Source organism: Alternaria ventricosa (assembly GCF_023758065.1).
Source record: "Alternaria ventricosa strain BMP 2768 chromosome Unknown scaffold_3, whole genome shotgun sequence".
Lineage (NCBI taxonomy): Eukaryota > Fungi > Ascomycota > Dothideomycetes > Pleosporales > Pleosporaceae > Alternaria > Alternaria ventricosa.
Genome location: NW_026055683.1, coordinates 1431104 through 1447826, shown reverse-complemented (window position 1 = coordinate 1447826; position 16723 = coordinate 1431104). Strand labels below are relative to the sequence as shown.

The following is a 16723-nucleotide window of genomic DNA, read 5'->3' as shown; positions in this document are numbered from 1 at the left end:
TATCAAAACGCCAGATATAACCAAGACAGATGATTTTATAAACACAGCTGAGCGCATCATGCTTCGAGAGCAGAAGATGCCTCGCCGTTACCGAACACGCGGAATTGGATGAAGATGGTTATGTCTTCGACCATGGTGCCGAGGGAGCCGATGAGCCAGGGGAGGTTGGTGAGTATGTACTCTTTTTCCTGCGAGTGGAAGATGATCTAGCAGATGTTAGTCGCCGTGACTTCTAGCAAAGTGAAGATGACTTACCCCCGCGCCATACGTAGCATTGCCCAAAAGACTCAACATAAAAAAGAGCAGCGACAAGCCTTCGCAGGACTTCTCCCTCTGGTTCTTAATGATCTGAGGAATGCGCGCTCCAAGATAAGCCACCGCGCTTGCGTATCCCAAGATCATGGCGCCGACAGGGTTATCCGTGGTGTCCTCCGTGTTATGCTGAGGCTGCGGAACCCATACACCAGTCTTCCACGCGATAGCCCAGCCCGCGGCACCAACAACGCAGACGCCCACGATGCTCAGCGCATTCTTAACCCACTCGCTCGCGCCATCGCCCACATCCGGGATCGTAGGCAGGGAGCTCGCGCGCCGCCTGCGACTAGCCGCCGAATCGCGCCTGTGACTTCCCGGTAGGCCGACATTACTGCTATCGCGTCTGCCCAGCAGGGGCGCCTCAACGCTGTTTGTAGACTGCACGGAGGTTTTGCGCTCGCCGCGGCGCGAGTTCTTCATGTTGTAGTATACGCATTGCGAGATGAGGACGAGGTCGGCGAAGCAGAAGTAGATTGCGAGGGCGATGACGGTGGGGACGAGACCGGCCCAGAGGGCGCCAGCAAGGTTGGTTATGTCGCCAACGAACCAGACGACGAGGAAGGCGAGGGAGATGCCATCAGCGGAGGATGATTTGTAGTTTTCGATTAGTTGCGGAACCTGCGTGGTGTTAGAGTACGAGTTGGTGATGCATCATGTCGCGTGCTGCAGCTTCCGGTCGCGGTTCTATCAATAGCTCAGGTCGGTATCAGAGATACGTGTCAAGCTCCCTGCAATACCGCGAAAGCATAGGAAATGAAGAACAACGACGTCGCCGTATCAAGTTGTTACTCACCAATAGAAAGATCCACGAAGCCAGCGAGATAGAGCCGAAGACACCGGAAAGCGCTTCGTGAGTTGTCAGCGACACGCTGTGCGACATGACAGCTGCGAGCATGGTTGCGTTACGTGACGACAACGGGGGGTGGACGAGTAAGGTTACAGCACACACAGCGCGTGCGTACGGCTATAGGGAACAATAATTTCTTGCTTCTGTTAAATCGCAGGGCTGCATGCAAGGCTTGATGACGCACCGTCCAAGACGGAGAGAATGCCGCAACTAGCTTGTCCAGCCGAGGGAGCCGCGAAATGGGGCCGCTGCAGAAACGGATTTAGAAGCAGCAAAAGTTGTAAAGATTGGCGGGTTGGACGAATGGGATGGGAGGCTTTGATAAGTCACGATGCGCGTCGAGCAATGCAGCGGGACGTCGGACTAAAAAAGCAGAGGTGGGCTAGTAAAAGACTACTAGTCTCTCGGGTCATCTGTATGCAAATCTCCCTGGTGTTTCTGTTGAGGGACAGATTTTTTTGTTCGACAAAACTCTGGGAGCATATGCAGGGTGGTGAGGGTCCCAGGCGCTTTTTATAAACGAGGTCTGTACTTCGACAACTGATGCAGTGCCTTTGAGGGCGCTTTCAAGTGCTGTGGTACAGTATACGACGGCCAGATACGTACAGAGGATAAAAAGCCTTCGTTACCTAGGTGCAGTCGTTCTACATCCCATAGGACGAATGCTCACTGTGCAACGTCAACTCATGGTTATTATGCAAAACCTTCGAAGCAAGATTGACTCAATGACTGTGACTGACCACCGTTTTGCGTGGCCAGTGCTGGTGAGATTCTGCCCCTATGAAGAGTCTGGAACCCAGTTCTTGAGCCCCCGAGGCGCAGGCTAATCGCCGGGGTTGTAAAATTAGCTTCGTCCACGTGACCTCGGGACCAAGCGTCAACCTTGCCCAGGTGGAAGAGAGTGATCAGCTGCCCAGGTGTCCATCAACTCGGCACCTTCACTGGCTTCCGGCTAACATTCGCTACACTCTTCTCTTGTCTCTACCCGTTCACTCGTTTGATTCATCCACATAGCTCATAGGCGACGCCCTGTATCGCCCTTAATATAACTTTGGCTGTTCGTGAAACGCGCGTCAGTCAGCTCCATCGTAAAAACGCTACCAGTCCGCCTGCTACCACCAACAACAACCGCCCACCATGTTGCCCAAGGCCTGGCTCTCCGTTTTTGTCTTGACCGTCGCATCGTCGGCCTTCACCCTCGAGGATCTACACATGGACGGCATCAACCAGTACCTCCACCAGGGAAAGAGGCAGGACGCCGAAGGCACCGGCGGCTCATCACCATCCGCCACGCCCGCGCCATCGTCAGCAGCACCACCAGCTTCATCCGCCGCACCACCTGCCACGTCGTCGGCCGCCCCTCCAGCAACATCCGCGACCCCCGAGCCAGAACCCTCAACTACCAACAACCCACCGCCGTCGAACGATCCCACATCCGACGCTCCCGCACCTTCGACTACCGCTGCCGCACCCACTTCCGATGGCGGCAACAACAATAACAACAACGACGCTTCAACAACCGCGGCGGGCACGAGTCGCACTGGTGGAGGTGGCGGCGCCGCTAACTCACCAACGGCCACCGAAGATGGCAGCTCTTCCGTACGAACGACTCCGATTGTTAGGACTTCCGCCCTCTTCTCCACCTCGGTGTTCGAGTATACCACAACTGTCGACACAACCCTGAGCGATGGCAGAGTAACCAAGGCGACCTCGACAGGCACCAGCACTTCCGTCTCCTCCACCGGTGAAGCCGTCATCACCGACCCGCCCACTGCACAAGCAGGCGACAGCGACAACAGCGGTGGCATCAGTGACTCGAACAAGAAGGTTATCGGAGGTGTTGTTGGTGGCGTGGGTGGAGCCCTCCTCCTCGGTGGCATCGCCCTCGTCTTCTGGCGCATGAAGAAGCGCCAAGCACGTGTTCACGAGGATGACGACGACCTCATGGCCGGCACTGGCTCAGCCCTCGGTGACAAGCCTCAGAACGGCACTGGTTCGTCGCCCTTCCAGTCGAACCTGGAGCAGTACCACAACCCAGGAGGACGCCCCAACGCGGCTGCCAACTTCTAGGCGAAGCGCAGCCCGACCAAAGTACATAGGCCCATGAGGGTCCATTACGATACCAACGACTACCTGCGGAATTTGTCAGAGCTAGAAGCGATTTTGAGAGACGACAGCACGGCGGAGGATGTATATATGTGCAATCGCGGCTATAATGCACGAATGGCGTCTCTGTGAGTTTGCATTCCAGGCGCTGATTCCGCGATGTTAGATTCGTGTATACCGTCACCATCGTGGTCAGTCAGTCCCGCAAGGGCTGCGCACAATGTAGAACTAGACGTATACCATCACGTTACGGAAGAGGCACCACAACAACCACTTTCATCCGCTCACTCCCCATCATCATCCTGTCAGTGTACGTTGCGTTTTGCATCGTTACACTTGTTTTACGTCCGTTGTAATAGAGCGTCATTGTCTTTCTTGTTTGTTTTAGCATAGTCATACCCCAATCCATAGCGCGAAATATCGAAATCAACATAGCCAAAAAGTGGTTACTGTCCAATTCCTTCTATTACATCACCATTATCATGCTCTCCTTTTCCCCCTCACTCTCAGACAAGGCCGTCCTTCTGCCCGCCTCGTCCTTCTTACGTGTGCAGCGTGCACATGTTTATGCGTTGCCAGGGGTCGAGTCAAGGATCGTGTTTCAGCACCGTCGCAAGCAACCAACGTGTCGACTTGCCCAAACAAGCTTTGTGACCGCTGGGCCCCAAACTCGTTTGGCGTGAGATAATGCATGTTCGGCGCTTCCACGCCATGTGGAGGCGTTTGGCGTTGGGGTCGTAGGTTATACTTAGGTGCGGTTGGCCCCGGGTGGGTGTTTGGAACGGGGATTTGGGTCCTTTACTCTCTGGAGAGATTGCGATATTTACATTCGTTTGGTGCGATTCAACTAATTATTTTCAAAGGCTGTGCCTGCATACGTTCGGAGGATATTGGCGATTTTGGTATCGAGGAGGTTTTACGCACGACGTTCATTCACGCCCGGCACTTTTCATCTTTCACGCGCGGCAAATATTCAACACCGGCATCGATTCACGCACGACAAACCTTTCACGCCTGGAAAATTCTTTCCATACCGACATCTTCCAGCACCGGCAAGATTCACGCACGGCAAACTTCCACGCACGGCAAGAGCTTTCACGCACGGCAAGAGCTTTCACGCACGGCAAGAGCTTTCACGCCTGGCAAATCTTTGTATACCGGCACTTCTCACGCGCGGCATCTTTCACGCGCGACACCTTTCTATATCGACACCTTTCAGGCGCGGCAGAATCATTTCATACCGGCAACGACTCACGCCCGGCATCCTTCCAGCACCGGCAAACGTCTCTGTCTACCTCACTTACACGTGCCAACAACTACCAGCCACTCCACAGCCATGTTCCTTCCCACAGCCCTCCTAGCTCTAATCCATCTCGCCCTCCCCGCCCTCTCACATGCCTCTCCACAACCCGCCCTAGTCTCCTCGGATTGGGAGATGTCACTAGTTCCTCGTCACACCCTCTTCCTACGACAAGTATCCGATCTGCAGACCTTTGACGGCAACCTCGGCGGAACGCGTGCATCACCCATTACAAATTCAGGCGACAAAGAACGACCTTTCCAAGTCGATGGGGACACATTTACCAGTTTTGATTCTGCGGCGCAGAGAAGTTGCGATAATCAATTTCAAGGGTGCAGTAACACTGCGAATAGTAATGGGGGAGGTGGAGGTAGGGGAAAGAAGGGGAAGAAGAGGCAGGATGGGGGGTTGAGTGTTAATGATTGTGATGAGCAGAAGAGTAAGTCATCCTTCTTCTCTTACTCACTAGAGATTGGAACGGATCGCTAACAGACTTGATAGACAAATGCAACGACGCGCAGAAGAATGCACAGGTTAAGGACTTCAATAGTGCGGTTGCGAGTACGAACATTGGTCCTGATCCCGATTTTCCGGATTTCGATCTTATTTGTGAAGGGTAGTCGAGGGAAAGAAGCATCTGGTTACTTGGTATGGAGGTGAAGAGACACGAACTGGTTTTGTGGTGGAGATTAACGCAGCGTTAAGAACAAACGTGCAAAGAGCACTATAACGATATATCAGCAGAATAGAAACGACATTTTATATATCAAACAAACTATTGCGAAGTTCGTGATGTCCATGATCGTATCACGTGGGTACGCTCGACGCTAAGTTTGGACGCGTTTACCTCGACTTTTCTCCAACTCTCCACTCAAGAACTTTATCCACCAACACGCCTTTACACACCAAAGCTGGGGCTTGATAACATGGCCACAACTCGTTGAGTCGCCACTGCTCATCTTGCATGGTTCTGTCAACGCGCCGCGGTCACAATGCCTCCGGCGCTTCTCTCCGCTTGTGCTAAGTCAATAGCACTTCTTTTCGTCGATCATTCTGCATCCTAGACTACTAGAAACCCGACAAAAAGGCCGACAGCTTCAATGGCACCCAAATCTCGCGCCGTGACAGCCAAGGTCCTGCAAACACTACTCGTACATATTGGCGCACCATCATCGGGAACAAAAGCAGTACTACAGGAACGGTTCCGACGTGATATCGGAATATCTCATCTTTCCAAGAGTCAACCGACATGGCCAAAATCTGGAGCTGCAAATCAGAAGCTCCGTATTATGAGCATCGACATGGGAATCAAGAACCTGGCGTTTTGCGAGGCGGAGGTATCTTACCCATCGAAGGATAGCCTAGATGCGGACATGAAGGTTTTGAGATGGGAGAAGATTAACCTTACGGAAGCCCCAGGGGACAGGATACAGAGCGAACAGAAATCTCCACGAAAGGGCAAGAATACAAAGCAAAGTACTGAGGGTGCTGACGAAGTATCGGATATGTACTCTGCGGATGCTTTGTCCAAGACAGCTTACAGCTTAATCAAAAACACGATTCTAGCAGGCTCGCCAGACATCATCTTGATCGAAAAGCAGAGATGGAGATCGGGCGGTGGCAGCGCGGTGCAACAATGGACTCTCCGGGTCAACACCTTGGAAGGCATGTTATGGGCCGTACTTCAAACCATATACGCCCAAAGACTAGAAAAGGGAGCGTCATTACCCACTGAAGCAAAACTCTACGAAGTCTTCAGTGCAGATCCCAAACGCGTCGGCCAGTACTGGCTCACCCGAGCTGCTGGACGCCTCGCAGAAGGAGACGAAGAAGCCGTCAAATCAAGTGAGGGTAACGAAGACGAAGCGGCGAGTCCCAAAAAGACTCTAAATCGATCCAAAGCAGAAAAGAAGGTCAAGATTGCTCTCCTCCGCTCTTGGCTCACCGCAACACCCGCGTCCACGGCATCGGTAACACAAGACACGGTACCCGGCATAACCTTCAGTTTCGCGCCAGATGCAGAGAGCACTCGTCAAGCGCTCCTATCGCTATCAACATCCAAACGGCGCAAGAAAGCCAAAGAGGAATCAGACGACGTGCTTCCAGCTGCAGCAGTCGCAGGCTCTGCGCTCAAGAAGCTGGACGACGTCACAGATTGTTTTCTTCAGGCTGCTGCGTGGGTCAGCTGGGAGTCGAATCGTCTGCAGCTGCGGCAAGTGTGTGAGCGGAATAAGAGCGGTGATGGAGAGGTGGATGAATTGATGGATGAGGTTATGCTGGAGATGGTTGAGAAGATTGAGGGGCTTTGATGTGGACTTCTTCTATCTTTTCTCTAGCCATGGATCTGTACCACCCTTCGAGAAGTAGGCACAGTATCTATGTATAAGTGTCTAAGCAACAACAAAGGTATCGTCTCTGTGTGTTGCTCCGGTTCCGGTTCGACACACCCGTGTCGAACAAAGAACGAACCATGCCTGCACACCCCCACTTCGCGCCCGTGACGTGGCACCCTTCACGTTTTCACATGCAAACTTCATCCAGTCATACGATCTCACAAAACACAGCTTCCCCAGCCATCACATCTGTGATGCGTGCTCAGTATATAAACGCACAGATCTTGGAAATTTCCAGAAGTCTTTATTTCCGCTTGACGGTCTCGGTGGCGCAATGGTAGCGCGTTGGACTTCTACTAACTGTATCCATGGTTAATCCAAAGGCTGCGGGTTCGAGCCCCGCCCGAGATGCTTTTTGCTTCCCTTTTGCTGCTCTCCACTCATCTGTTTCACGTATTAAAAAATGATGTTGTGAGGAGGTGGGCAGATGAAGTTTGTCAGATATTTTTTAGGCTTGGTGGGGGAGGGATCGAACATCAAAACCAGGCTGCCACTCTTTACATCGGTTTGGTCGTAGGTAATTCATTGCGTATTGAAATGACTGGGAATAGTCTATTGCTAGGATAATTCATGCGCCATGACACCAATAGCGCCGTAGATGCTCACTTTTGCCTGCTTATACAAAATTGACTCAATCAGTCAGCTCCGCACTCCGGGTAACCTCCTCCTTCATCTCCCTGCCTTTCGCAGCTAGAAGGTTGAGCGCACTACCAGCCATCACAAATCCACACTGATCATGGGATAGAGTGTGCTTGGTCTTGACGATCTTCTCGCTACCGTCCTTCTTCTTGAGGACAAGCTCGACTTCGCCCTTGCCACCACTCTTCAGCACGTCCAATAATCCCCTTGTAGCGACCTGGTCGCATGCTTCGAAAGCGTCGTAGTCGGCTTCGTTGGCGAAGGTGAGAGGGACGATACCTTGCTTCTTCAGATTGGTCTCGTGGATACGGGCGAATGACTTGGCGAGGATGATGCGGCCGCCGAGGTATCGGGGTTGTAGGGCGGCGTGTTCACGGGCAGAGCCCTCGCCGTAGTTATGCTCTGCTACGACTAGCCACTCGATGCCCTGGTCGCGCCACCTCTTTGCTAGTTCTGGAATACCAGAAGTCTTACCGTCGAAGTCGTAGGCAACGTTGACTTCATCAGTCTGGGCGTTGACTGCACCGATGAGTGTGTTCTCAGAGATGTTGGGTAGATGGCCCTTGTACTTGAGCCATGGACCGGCAGCCGAAATGGTGTCTGTTGTGCATTGTCCCTTGACCTTGTAGAGTACCCGCAGGCCTGTAAACTCCGAGCCGGGGAATGCAGGGAAGGGATCAAGGAGTGCCAGACGGGTGGAGGTAGGCGAGACAATAACATCTACGCTGGGGTCTGGAACGCCTGGCGTAGGCATGAAGTCTGGGTTACCGTCTGCGAAACCAGCGGTAGGGAGGTCAGAGCCCTTTGGCGGCGAAAATTTGAAAGGCTTGCCGTCTGGTGTCGGGATGCTGTCGGTCATTGGGTTGAAGGTCGTAGAGCCAGAGTATGACATGGCAGTAATGAGTTCGGGAGAAGCGAGGAAGTTCATGGTAGCTCGGTTGCCATCGTTGCGGCCGGGGAAGTTGCGGTTGTAGGATGTGAGGATAGCGTTGGATTCGCCCTTCTTTACGTCGTCGGTACGCTTCCATTGCCCAATGCAGGGACTTTGAGGTTGTCAGTATTTCGAATGAATCAGGACAGACTGAGAACTCACCCGCAAGCGTTTGCCAATACAGTGCCACCAGCAGCAGTGAACGTTTGAAGGGTTTCATCCCGTTCCAACGTTGCTCGGATCTGTTCACTGCCCGGTGTAATGAAGAAGTCTGCCTTAGGCTTGAGACCCGCTGCCAGAGCCTGCTTCACAATCTCTTCTGACCGTGTCATGTCCTGGTATGAGCTGTTTGTGCAGCTACCAATCAGGCCCGCGCCGAATGTTTGTGGCCATCCCTTCTCTTCAACTACAGACTTGAACTTGGATAGAGGTGTTGATAGGTCAGGGGTGAATGGTCCGTTGATGTGTGGTTCAAGTTCCGAGAGGTTGATCTCAATAACTTTGTCGTAAGCGGCTTCCGGGTCAGGTCGTAGCAAGTTCTGCTGCATTGGTGAACCGGCGATCTTTGCGGCGGCTTCAGCGATCGGTCCGCGGTGTGTGGCTTGGAGGTAGGGGATATGCGCAGGAGAGAAGGGGAAGAGCGAGGTAGTTGCGCCGACTTCAGCGCCCATGTTGCTACATCGTATTAGTATTTCTCCATTCGTTGAAAAGGTGTGAGGGTCTTACCAGATAGTCGCCATACCTGTGCAGCTCAAAGACTGCACACCAGGGCCGAAGTACTCAATGATGAAGCCAGTGCCACCCTACATATATGTTAGCCAGAAGTACTTGGTCATGTTCAGATTGACATACCCGGACGGTCAGCTCGCCAGCCAATTTCAGGATGACGTCCTTTGGCGATGCCCATCCGCTGAGTTCTCCGGTGAGCTTCACACCCAGAATCTTGGGTGCCTTCAGCTCCCATGGCGCATCCACAAGAGCATCCACCGCGTCCGCACCACCAACACCGATTGTAATCGATCCCAGACCTCCAGCATTCGGCGAGTGGCTGTCGGTACCCAAGATCATCAAGCCCGGAGCGCTGTAGTTCTCCAAAACAGACTGGTGGATAATACCAGCGCCCGGTGGCCAAAACTCGATTCCGTACTTCTTCGCCGCCGACTCAAGGAAATCGAAAACCTCCTTGTTACCCGCTATCGATTGTGGAAGGTCGGTATCGGCGCCCTTCTCCCCTACGATCATATGATCGCAGTGTATACTAGCAGGCACAGCCGTACTCGGTAACCCACAGCTCATAAACTGCAACAGCGCCATCTGCGCACTCGCATCCTGCATGGCCACGCGATCCGGCTTCAACTTGAGATTCGCCTGGCCCCGGATATCCCTCCCGCCATTTGTGTTGCTCAACAAAGACTCCTCTGGACTCTCAAGATGCGAATACAAAATCTTCTCTGCCAAAGTCAATTGGCGAGAGGAACCCAGTACGCGCCGGACTTCTTCGAGCCGCGAGAGTAGTTTGGCGTACGGTGGGGTGCGGGAGGCGAGGTCGACGTTGCGCGCGGATGGTGGCGAGTGCGATGTGGCTAGGCATCTGAGCGGTTGGCGGAGGGAGGAGAGATGGGTCTATAGAGGTAATGTCAGCGCTTTTGTGCTGTTTGAAGGTGTAGTAAAGAAGCGCGATGACGATGACTACTGCGAAAGTCGCATGAGGTTTGGAGAGATGTTGAGCGGCCAATGGCATGTGTAGACTCACCCTGCAGTTGGCTGCTTGACCAGCACGAAGGATTTGCGACCGCATCTTTTCGTAGGTTGTCTGTGGCGGCGACGCGGTGCGAGCAGGTCAAAAATGGTGCCTTCAGAATATACCGAGCCGACTGCGGAGAGGCACGCGAGTCATCAGTACCGCGGAGAGGGACACCCTCTGACCCAATCACAGCACGTGTCAAAGTAATCTGAGAGATGACGCGATGGGCGATGTGCCATTCTGGAATTTATGCTATAGCAATGGCACTGGTATCCTAACTAAAGTGACAACTCCAGATTGACAGACTATTACCGTGCCCGAGACGATGCTCCGTACCTGTAACTAAACGTGCCGAAGCGTAGAAACCCTCAAACCAATCCACCAAACCCGCCGTCAGTCAATATGCAAAGGCAAATCGGACTAGTTTCGATCAATCAAGTCAAGTTGAGTGGCTGTCGTAAGCGCGAAATCATACTCGTTGTTTCGGACTTACAAACCGGGAGGTGGAGGGACTGCGCCATAGTTGGAAGGCGATGCAGCCGGTGGAGGCGGCGGAGGAGCAGCGTAGCCGGATGGCTCTGAAGGCGGCGGCGGTGGTGGTGCAGCCGCGCCAGCGCCGGGAGCAGGCGACTGCGTCTGGCCATAACCGTTCTGAGCATAGTACGCCGCATACTGCTGTTGCTGGAGTGCGAGATACGCTGCATACCCACCGTAGGCCGCATAAGGATCAGCCTCTGGGTTCTGCTGGTAGTAGGCGATCCATGCTTGTGCCGCATTCGCGTCGTAGGCTTGGTTGTTAGCATCAGCAGTCGGCGTTGCAGCAGCAGGAGACATGATTGTGTCCTGGCCGCCGTAACCGTTCTGACCCTGAGCGCCGTAGCCACCGTAGCCACCGTAGCCGCCGCCCCCTCCGTTTCCTCCACCGTATCCGTAGCTCTGGCTGCGATCACGGTCTCCGCGATCTCCACGGTCGCCACGATCGCCGTATCCCGGTCGTCCACCGCCATAGCCATCTCGGTCGCCGTAACGGTTCGGTGGAGGGCGTTCCTTGTAAGCGTGATAATCCGACTTTACCTTGTCGAGGAGTTCGTCGCAAAGTTGCTTGGCCTGGGCTACACCTTCTGGGCGGGGTCCACTATGATCTGTCAGTAATTGGAGGGTAAGAATGGCGGGGTATACGAACGCGATGTGAAGGTACATGGGCTCGTCGCTCTCTTGTCCGCTGTTTGGCTCCATGAAGCCGGAACCGCGACCTTTGATCTGGACTTTGCAGCCTGTCTCCTGTTGAATGAACTTGACGTTGTCGCCACCGCGACCGACAACCTGTGCGCGCAAGTTAAAGCCGCTGATAGGCTCAAGACCTACGGAAATCTTCTCTTCGGGCCACTTGCGCTGGGAACAGTTAGCGACATGTTGGATGATGGACAGGGCAACATACTCTGCCGAACTCGTCGCGTTCGAAGTTCTCCGGCTCCCTGCGGCGGAAGCGACGTTCGTCTACGAGGTTAGGAAGGTCTTCCTTCATCATCTCTTCGATCATCTCTACAGCCTTGTCCAGACCTTCCTTAGAGGTGCTAGTAATGCGGAGGTACAGCGGCGGGTTCTGTTCCCATTAGCTTCGTCGACGAGATCTTGTGTGTCCACCTACAGTAGCAGTGGCCATGTTCTTGTCAGGGTAGTATTCTCCGCGAGTAGTGACATCTTGCATGTATAAGCAGGTACTCTAAAGGTTAATGGTTGTAATCGGGGATGCGTACCGGCGCCAGTCTCGTCTTTGATCTAGATGGCACATGGAGGTTAGCATTTGATGAATGGGGTGGGGTGCTAGATCAAGTAAGCTCTGACTCTCATAGAGAGATGCGCAAACAGAGACCAACTCCAGCCCCGCTACACACGCACCAGGTGCAGCGCAGCAGAGCATGGAGAAGGCATGATCCTACATGATCAGTGGACAGCAAAAACAGTTATTTACCCTCTTTTGTGTAGCTCCTTTAGTCAGTGTGTAGCGATTACGGAGATCATTGATCTCAATGTCTTTGATGTAGTCACCATCCTGCTGATACGTCTCGTTGTTTATGGCCGCGGCGGAGTTTGAGGCAGGCGACTTGGCGACTGGAGGAGTAGCGGCCTGGGCTGTTAGTTTTGTCGTGCTTGGAAAGATATGGGTGAACTTACAGAGCGAATCGGTGGCACGTCGACATGCTGGATGCCCTTCTTCGCCTGAATCTGCGCGTTGATCCTCGCAGCCGCAGCCGCCGCCTTTGCTGCCGCCTCGTTCTTGAAGTTGGACGATGCAGGGCTGTCTGTGCCTTCACGGGCGATAGGGCTACGGGCGCGATGCGACTCGGATTCCCTCCGCGACGGCGACCTGGAGCGACGATCTGAGTCGAAGCGCGAGCGAACAGGGCGCTCAGCATCGTCGCTGTCAAAGCGCGATCGGGGGCGACGTTCCTCAGACATGATGCGGGTGGCCGTAGGGATAGTTGTCGTGTTGCGGTTGAGTGAGGCTCGAGTTGGTGTTTGTCGATGAATCTTAGGCTCTGGCAGGAGCGACTCGCTTATTAGCGTGCCGCGGCTGAACCTGCCTGTTCGTGGCCTGGTGGCTCCTCCGACAATCGGCCGGGGATTCTATTTCACTTTCTGGGGCGGTTTGACGTGAACCCCATTCCCATCCGCAGTCACTACCCGCCTTCACCGCGACCACTGCCCGCCATGGCTTCCCGGAGAGCAATGCTGCCATTGCGCAGTCTGCTCAACAGGCAATGCGCCGGCTCTCTCCGCCAGCAACAACGGGCATCCAGCTCCTCGTCCACCCAGGCGCTGGCCTACAAGGCCCTTCACCGTCGCATCGCGCCTCTGCCCACCGAAGACCGTCCCCCGGCGTGGTCGGCGCCCGCTGCCGTCAGCAACATCCTCTACGAAACACCGCTCCCATCCCAAGCTCCGCCCAAGAGCCACATCCTCAACTGTTTGGTACAGAACGAGCCCGGTGTGCTGTCCCGCGTATCCGGTATCCTGGCTGCCCGCGGCTTCAACATCGACAGTTTGGTCGTCTGTAACACCGAGGTGGACGACCTCTCCCGCATGACAATTGTGTTGCAAGGGCAGGATGGTGTCATAGAACAAGCCCGCCGCCAGCTCGAGGACCTAGTCCCCGTATGGGCTGTGCTTGACTACACCCAATCGCCCCTCGTTCAGCGCGAACTGCTCCTCGCCAAGGTCTCGATTCTCGGCCCGGAGTACTTTGAGGAGCTGCTTGCGCACCACCGAGAAATGGCTCAGACCCCAGAGATGGAAGAGCAATACGAACCAGACATGACGGATGAGGAGCGCAACGCAATGGCACAGGAGGCTGCTCGCGAGTCTTTGCGGAAAGACTACCACCCGACAAACCTGCCCGTCAGTCAGGCACTCCGACACAAGCACGAGCATTTGCGCGCCATTACATTCATGACTCATCAGTTCGGTGGAAAGGTGCTCGATATCAGCACAAACAACTGCATAGTAGAGGTTTCCGCGAAGCCTACCAGGATTGACTCCTTCATGAAGCTAATTGCTCCATTCGGTATCCTGGAGTCCGCAAGAACTGGTAAGCACCGTGGCATGTTCAGGCACAGCCGAGTTGCTAACCACATACAGGTCTCATGGCTCTACCGCGCTCCCCGCTACACAACAGTGCCGACGTGGAGGAAATGGAGGCGCAGGATGTTGTCGACAACAGCCTGCTTCCTCCAGGTTAAACGTCTTAAAAAGCGGGCGGTACCAAATTTGTTCAGTGTCAACATATGCGGGCGTTTAATCTACGTGTATAGTATGGCGTTCAATCAAGGCAGAAGACGGCATTCCAAGTCGGAACGCTTCATTCATTTGAGACCAAACACCATCTTCTTCGACACAACGTGAGACGTACTACGCGTGATGTATACATGTCATGCACGGCCTACCCCACGTCCTGCCCCACAACAGAATCCAGTCCTTCGAGTATGTTACAGCGTATGACAGGTGCACAGGTACGGCTGCGGGGGCCGCGGACGCCTCGTACGAACAAGCAACCGATCGGATGAAGCTAGCGAGGTCTAATACATACTATTCTACACGATGCCCAGCCGGCTCATAATGTAGAGAACTCGGACCGGAGCATTGAAAATTCGGACCGACCCCATCACCTACTAGTTTACCAAAAGTCCATCTACCTCTATCCGCATCAACACCCACCATTCTTGACTTCCTGAAGCCCTACTCTCAAACTCCTGAGCATTCCTCATTCACCAGCATAATGTCGCAAATACCCGTCCCTGCCGGTCTCGTAGAAGACACGCTAGACCACGCGATCGAAATTCTCGGCAAGCAATTCGAAGCCGACGCATTCCAACGCTATATTCTCCTAGATGAAATGCAGGGATCAGGAAAGACAGAGATTGGGGAAGAGATGAACAAGGAGGTTTTTGCGTTTATCGTGCCTGATTTCCTCAAGGCTGGATCGAGGAGTATGACGGTTCCTGGGAGTGGGGTGGCTAGTGTTTGGTAAGTTTTGGATACATTATTATGAGATGTTTCTCCCTCAAGGATTGGAGGAGTCGAGAGGGAAAGAAATGTTTTGGGAGAGGATGTCGGAAGTTACTAACGATAATTCACGCAGGACATTAGAAGAAGTAACAGAAAACTACAAAGAAGAGCCACACAACCCACCCGCCGTAACGGAACTAAACTCCCTCGCTCACCACGTCCGGAAACGCTTTATTCCTCCCCAGGCAACTCACTTGCTACATCTAGTCCTTTTAGCAAACGACCGCACTCACCCTTCTACTTCAAACCCGGCTAAAGTCAGTGACCTCATTCGCCCTGTCCTTGATATGGCGAGGGAGAAGGGGTGGCCTGTGGTTTTGGAGTCTACGTCACCGAGGAGTAGAGATGTGTATACGCATTTGGGGTTCCAGATGTTGGAGGAAATTGTTGTGGGAAAGGGGAAGGTGGATGGGGAAGGGAGGGGCCAAGAGGGGGGTGAAGGTGTGAAGCTTTGGGCGATGATGAAGTGCTGAGATTCTCTCGGCGTGCATGTCGTTTTAGGGAGTGCGCTGGAATGATACTGTGCGTACATTGCGTACTGTTTGGAGACAGCTCACGCGTTCTGACAACTACGTAGGGTAATCGCATCACTGATCTTGCTCGCAGCGAGCCATTGGACTCAGACGTGTGGAGGCGCATGCTATTATATCATCATTATCAAGACATTTCAGCGGTCGCCAAGTCATATGTGACCGCATCACCAAGACCAATCGTATATGTAACCGATATCTAAGCAACCCGTCCTTCACATGAAGCAGCAAGCAAGCAAGCAAGCGAAGCGGCCCACAAACCTCAATTCTGAGTCGCGTTCAGTCCCTCATCGCCTTACCACCGGCAGTATTACATCTCGAATCCTCACAATTACTCGAACCGACATGCCACATTCAAGCCCTGAAAACCACACCGATCACCCACGTGGGCAACACACGCATCGCAAGTGGCAGACAGGTTCCAAACGTCTGGGTCTGGATCATGCAAGCGCGATGTCATAAAAGGCGTTCTAGCGATCCTACATATGCAGCACCCCTGTCCGTCATAGCGGAGCTGGTATAGGCAGGTGAGCACGCGACCTTTCAAGACGCAGAACTACTTGCATGAAATGGCGACGCGCAGACGTGCATGCAGATGTTGATACAAGCATCGCCAATGTGGCGGACAAGTGCCGTAGCCCGTGGAACTCGGGTATGCATATCGATCCTTTGAGGAAATATGGACTGGTTTGGCGGATTCTTTTGCAGAAACCTCGTCTCGACAGTCAAATTTGTGCACTTGGATATGTGGGATTGCCACTCGTTTTCTTCAGGACTTGTGATTTGAAAAAAAGGTAGACTTAGTGATGAGACTAACGGCTACCTTCATCCTTCGTTCTCGTATATCAACTTCATAATGTTTGGTCTGACTCACTTCGTCTCCATCGTCTAGCACTTCCGGAGTCGTGTGGCTTCTCGGAGGCGCTCAATTGAGCCAGCACTACCGCGGCTCCACGGGATGGGCATGATGAAGCTCCACTTCGGCAATGGGTCCAGGTCCCTGCGACGGGTGGCCGGCGGCCGCAAGTGCTATCGTGTGGGGACGGTTGATGAGTATTCATTGCTGTTGTCTCTCATTGACCAGATAGATGCGGGGACATGTTGTTATCGTACTGAAGAGAAGGTTGTGTGCAAGGAATAATCATGCGACAAATTTCTTCCGCGGCTCCAATTATGTAGAGATGTCTTGTGTGGTGTAGAGAACATCCCTGGTTCGTCTCGCAACAGGCAAGTGGAGGTTCGTTAAGCTGCACGTCTATCCTTGTCTAGATGCAAGCTTTTCTTCTCCAATTTTCTCCAGATACTTGCATTGGCCAATCGCGTTGGTGTAGTGACATTCTGTCGTCTTTCCT

At 53.5% G+C, this 16723-nt stretch overlaps 7 protein-coding genes and 1 non-coding gene across 8 annotated transcripts; 6 read left to right on the top strand and 2 right to left on the bottom strand.

Moving 5' to 3' along the window:
• Positions 1 to 56: 56 nt before the first annotated feature.
• Positions 57 to 1210, bottom strand: J4E93_002418 (uncharacterized protein; the record flags this gene model as incomplete). Its single annotated transcript, XM_049340363.1, has 3 exons — positions 57 to 206; positions 256 to 933; positions 1109 to 1210. The coding sequence occupies 3 exons, from the start codon at positions 1208 to 1210 to the stop codon at positions 57 to 59; spliced, it is 930 nt and encodes a 309-aa protein (XP_049202685.1).
• Positions 1211 to 2299: 1089 nt separating this feature from the next.
• J4E93_002417 (uncharacterized protein) lies at positions 2300 to 3232 on the top strand (the record flags this gene model as incomplete). The annotated part of the gene is made up of 1 exon (XM_049340362.1): positions 2300 to 3232. The coding sequence occupies one exon, from the start codon at positions 2300 to 2302 to the stop codon at positions 3230 to 3232; it is 933 nt and encodes a 310-aa protein (XP_049202684.1).
• Positions 3233 to 4604: 1372 nt separating this feature from the next.
• Positions 4605 to 5188, top strand: J4E93_002416 (uncharacterized protein; the record flags this gene model as incomplete). Its single annotated transcript, XM_049340361.1, has 2 exons — positions 4605 to 5007; positions 5070 to 5188. 2 exons carry the CDS (start codon positions 4605 to 4607, stop codon positions 5186 to 5188), a joined length of 522 nt encoding a protein of 173 aa, XP_049202683.1.
• Positions 5189 to 5668: 480 nt separating this feature from the next.
• On the top strand, positions 5669 to 6877 carry J4E93_002415 (uncharacterized protein; the record flags this gene model as incomplete). Its single annotated transcript, XM_049340360.1, has 1 exon — positions 5669 to 6877. The coding sequence occupies one exon, from the start codon at positions 5669 to 5671 to the stop codon at positions 6875 to 6877; it is 1209 nt and encodes a 402-aa protein (XP_049202682.1).
• A 344-nt stretch (positions 6878 to 7221) lies between these two features.
• J4E93_002414 lies at positions 7222 to 7312 on the top strand. The gene has a single exon. It is a non-coding gene; the product is annotated as a tRNA-Arg (tRNA).
• Positions 7313 to 7592: 280 nt separating this feature from the next.
• J4E93_002413 (uncharacterized protein) lies at positions 7593 to 12735 on the bottom strand (the record flags this gene model as incomplete). The annotated part of the gene is made up of 11 exons (XM_049340359.1): positions 7593 to 8643; positions 8694 to 9206; positions 9258 to 9334; positions 9384 to 10154; positions 10216 to 10344; positions 10789 to 11667; positions 11714 to 11878; positions 11924 to 11976; positions 12033 to 12054; positions 12248 to 12403; positions 12451 to 12735. 11 exons carry the CDS (start codon positions 12733 to 12735, stop codon positions 7593 to 7595), a joined length of 4101 nt encoding a protein of 1366 aa, XP_049202681.1.
• A 252-nt stretch (positions 12736 to 12987) lies between these two features.
• On the top strand, positions 12988 to 14015 carry ILV6 (acetolactate synthase, regulatory subunit; the record flags this gene model as incomplete). The annotated part of the gene is made up of 2 exons (XM_049340358.1): positions 12988 to 13864; positions 13915 to 14015. 2 exons carry the CDS (start codon positions 12988 to 12990, stop codon positions 14013 to 14015), a joined length of 978 nt encoding a protein of 325 aa, XP_049202680.1.
• A 536-nt stretch (positions 14016 to 14551) lies between these two features.
• Positions 14552 to 15314, top strand: J4E93_002411 (uncharacterized protein; the record flags this gene model as incomplete). Its single annotated transcript, XM_049340357.1, has 2 exons — positions 14552 to 14799; positions 14915 to 15314. The coding sequence occupies 2 exons, from the start codon at positions 14552 to 14554 to the stop codon at positions 15312 to 15314; spliced, it is 648 nt and encodes a 215-aa protein (XP_049202679.1).
• Between the last annotated feature and the right edge of the window lie 1409 nt (positions 15315 to 16723).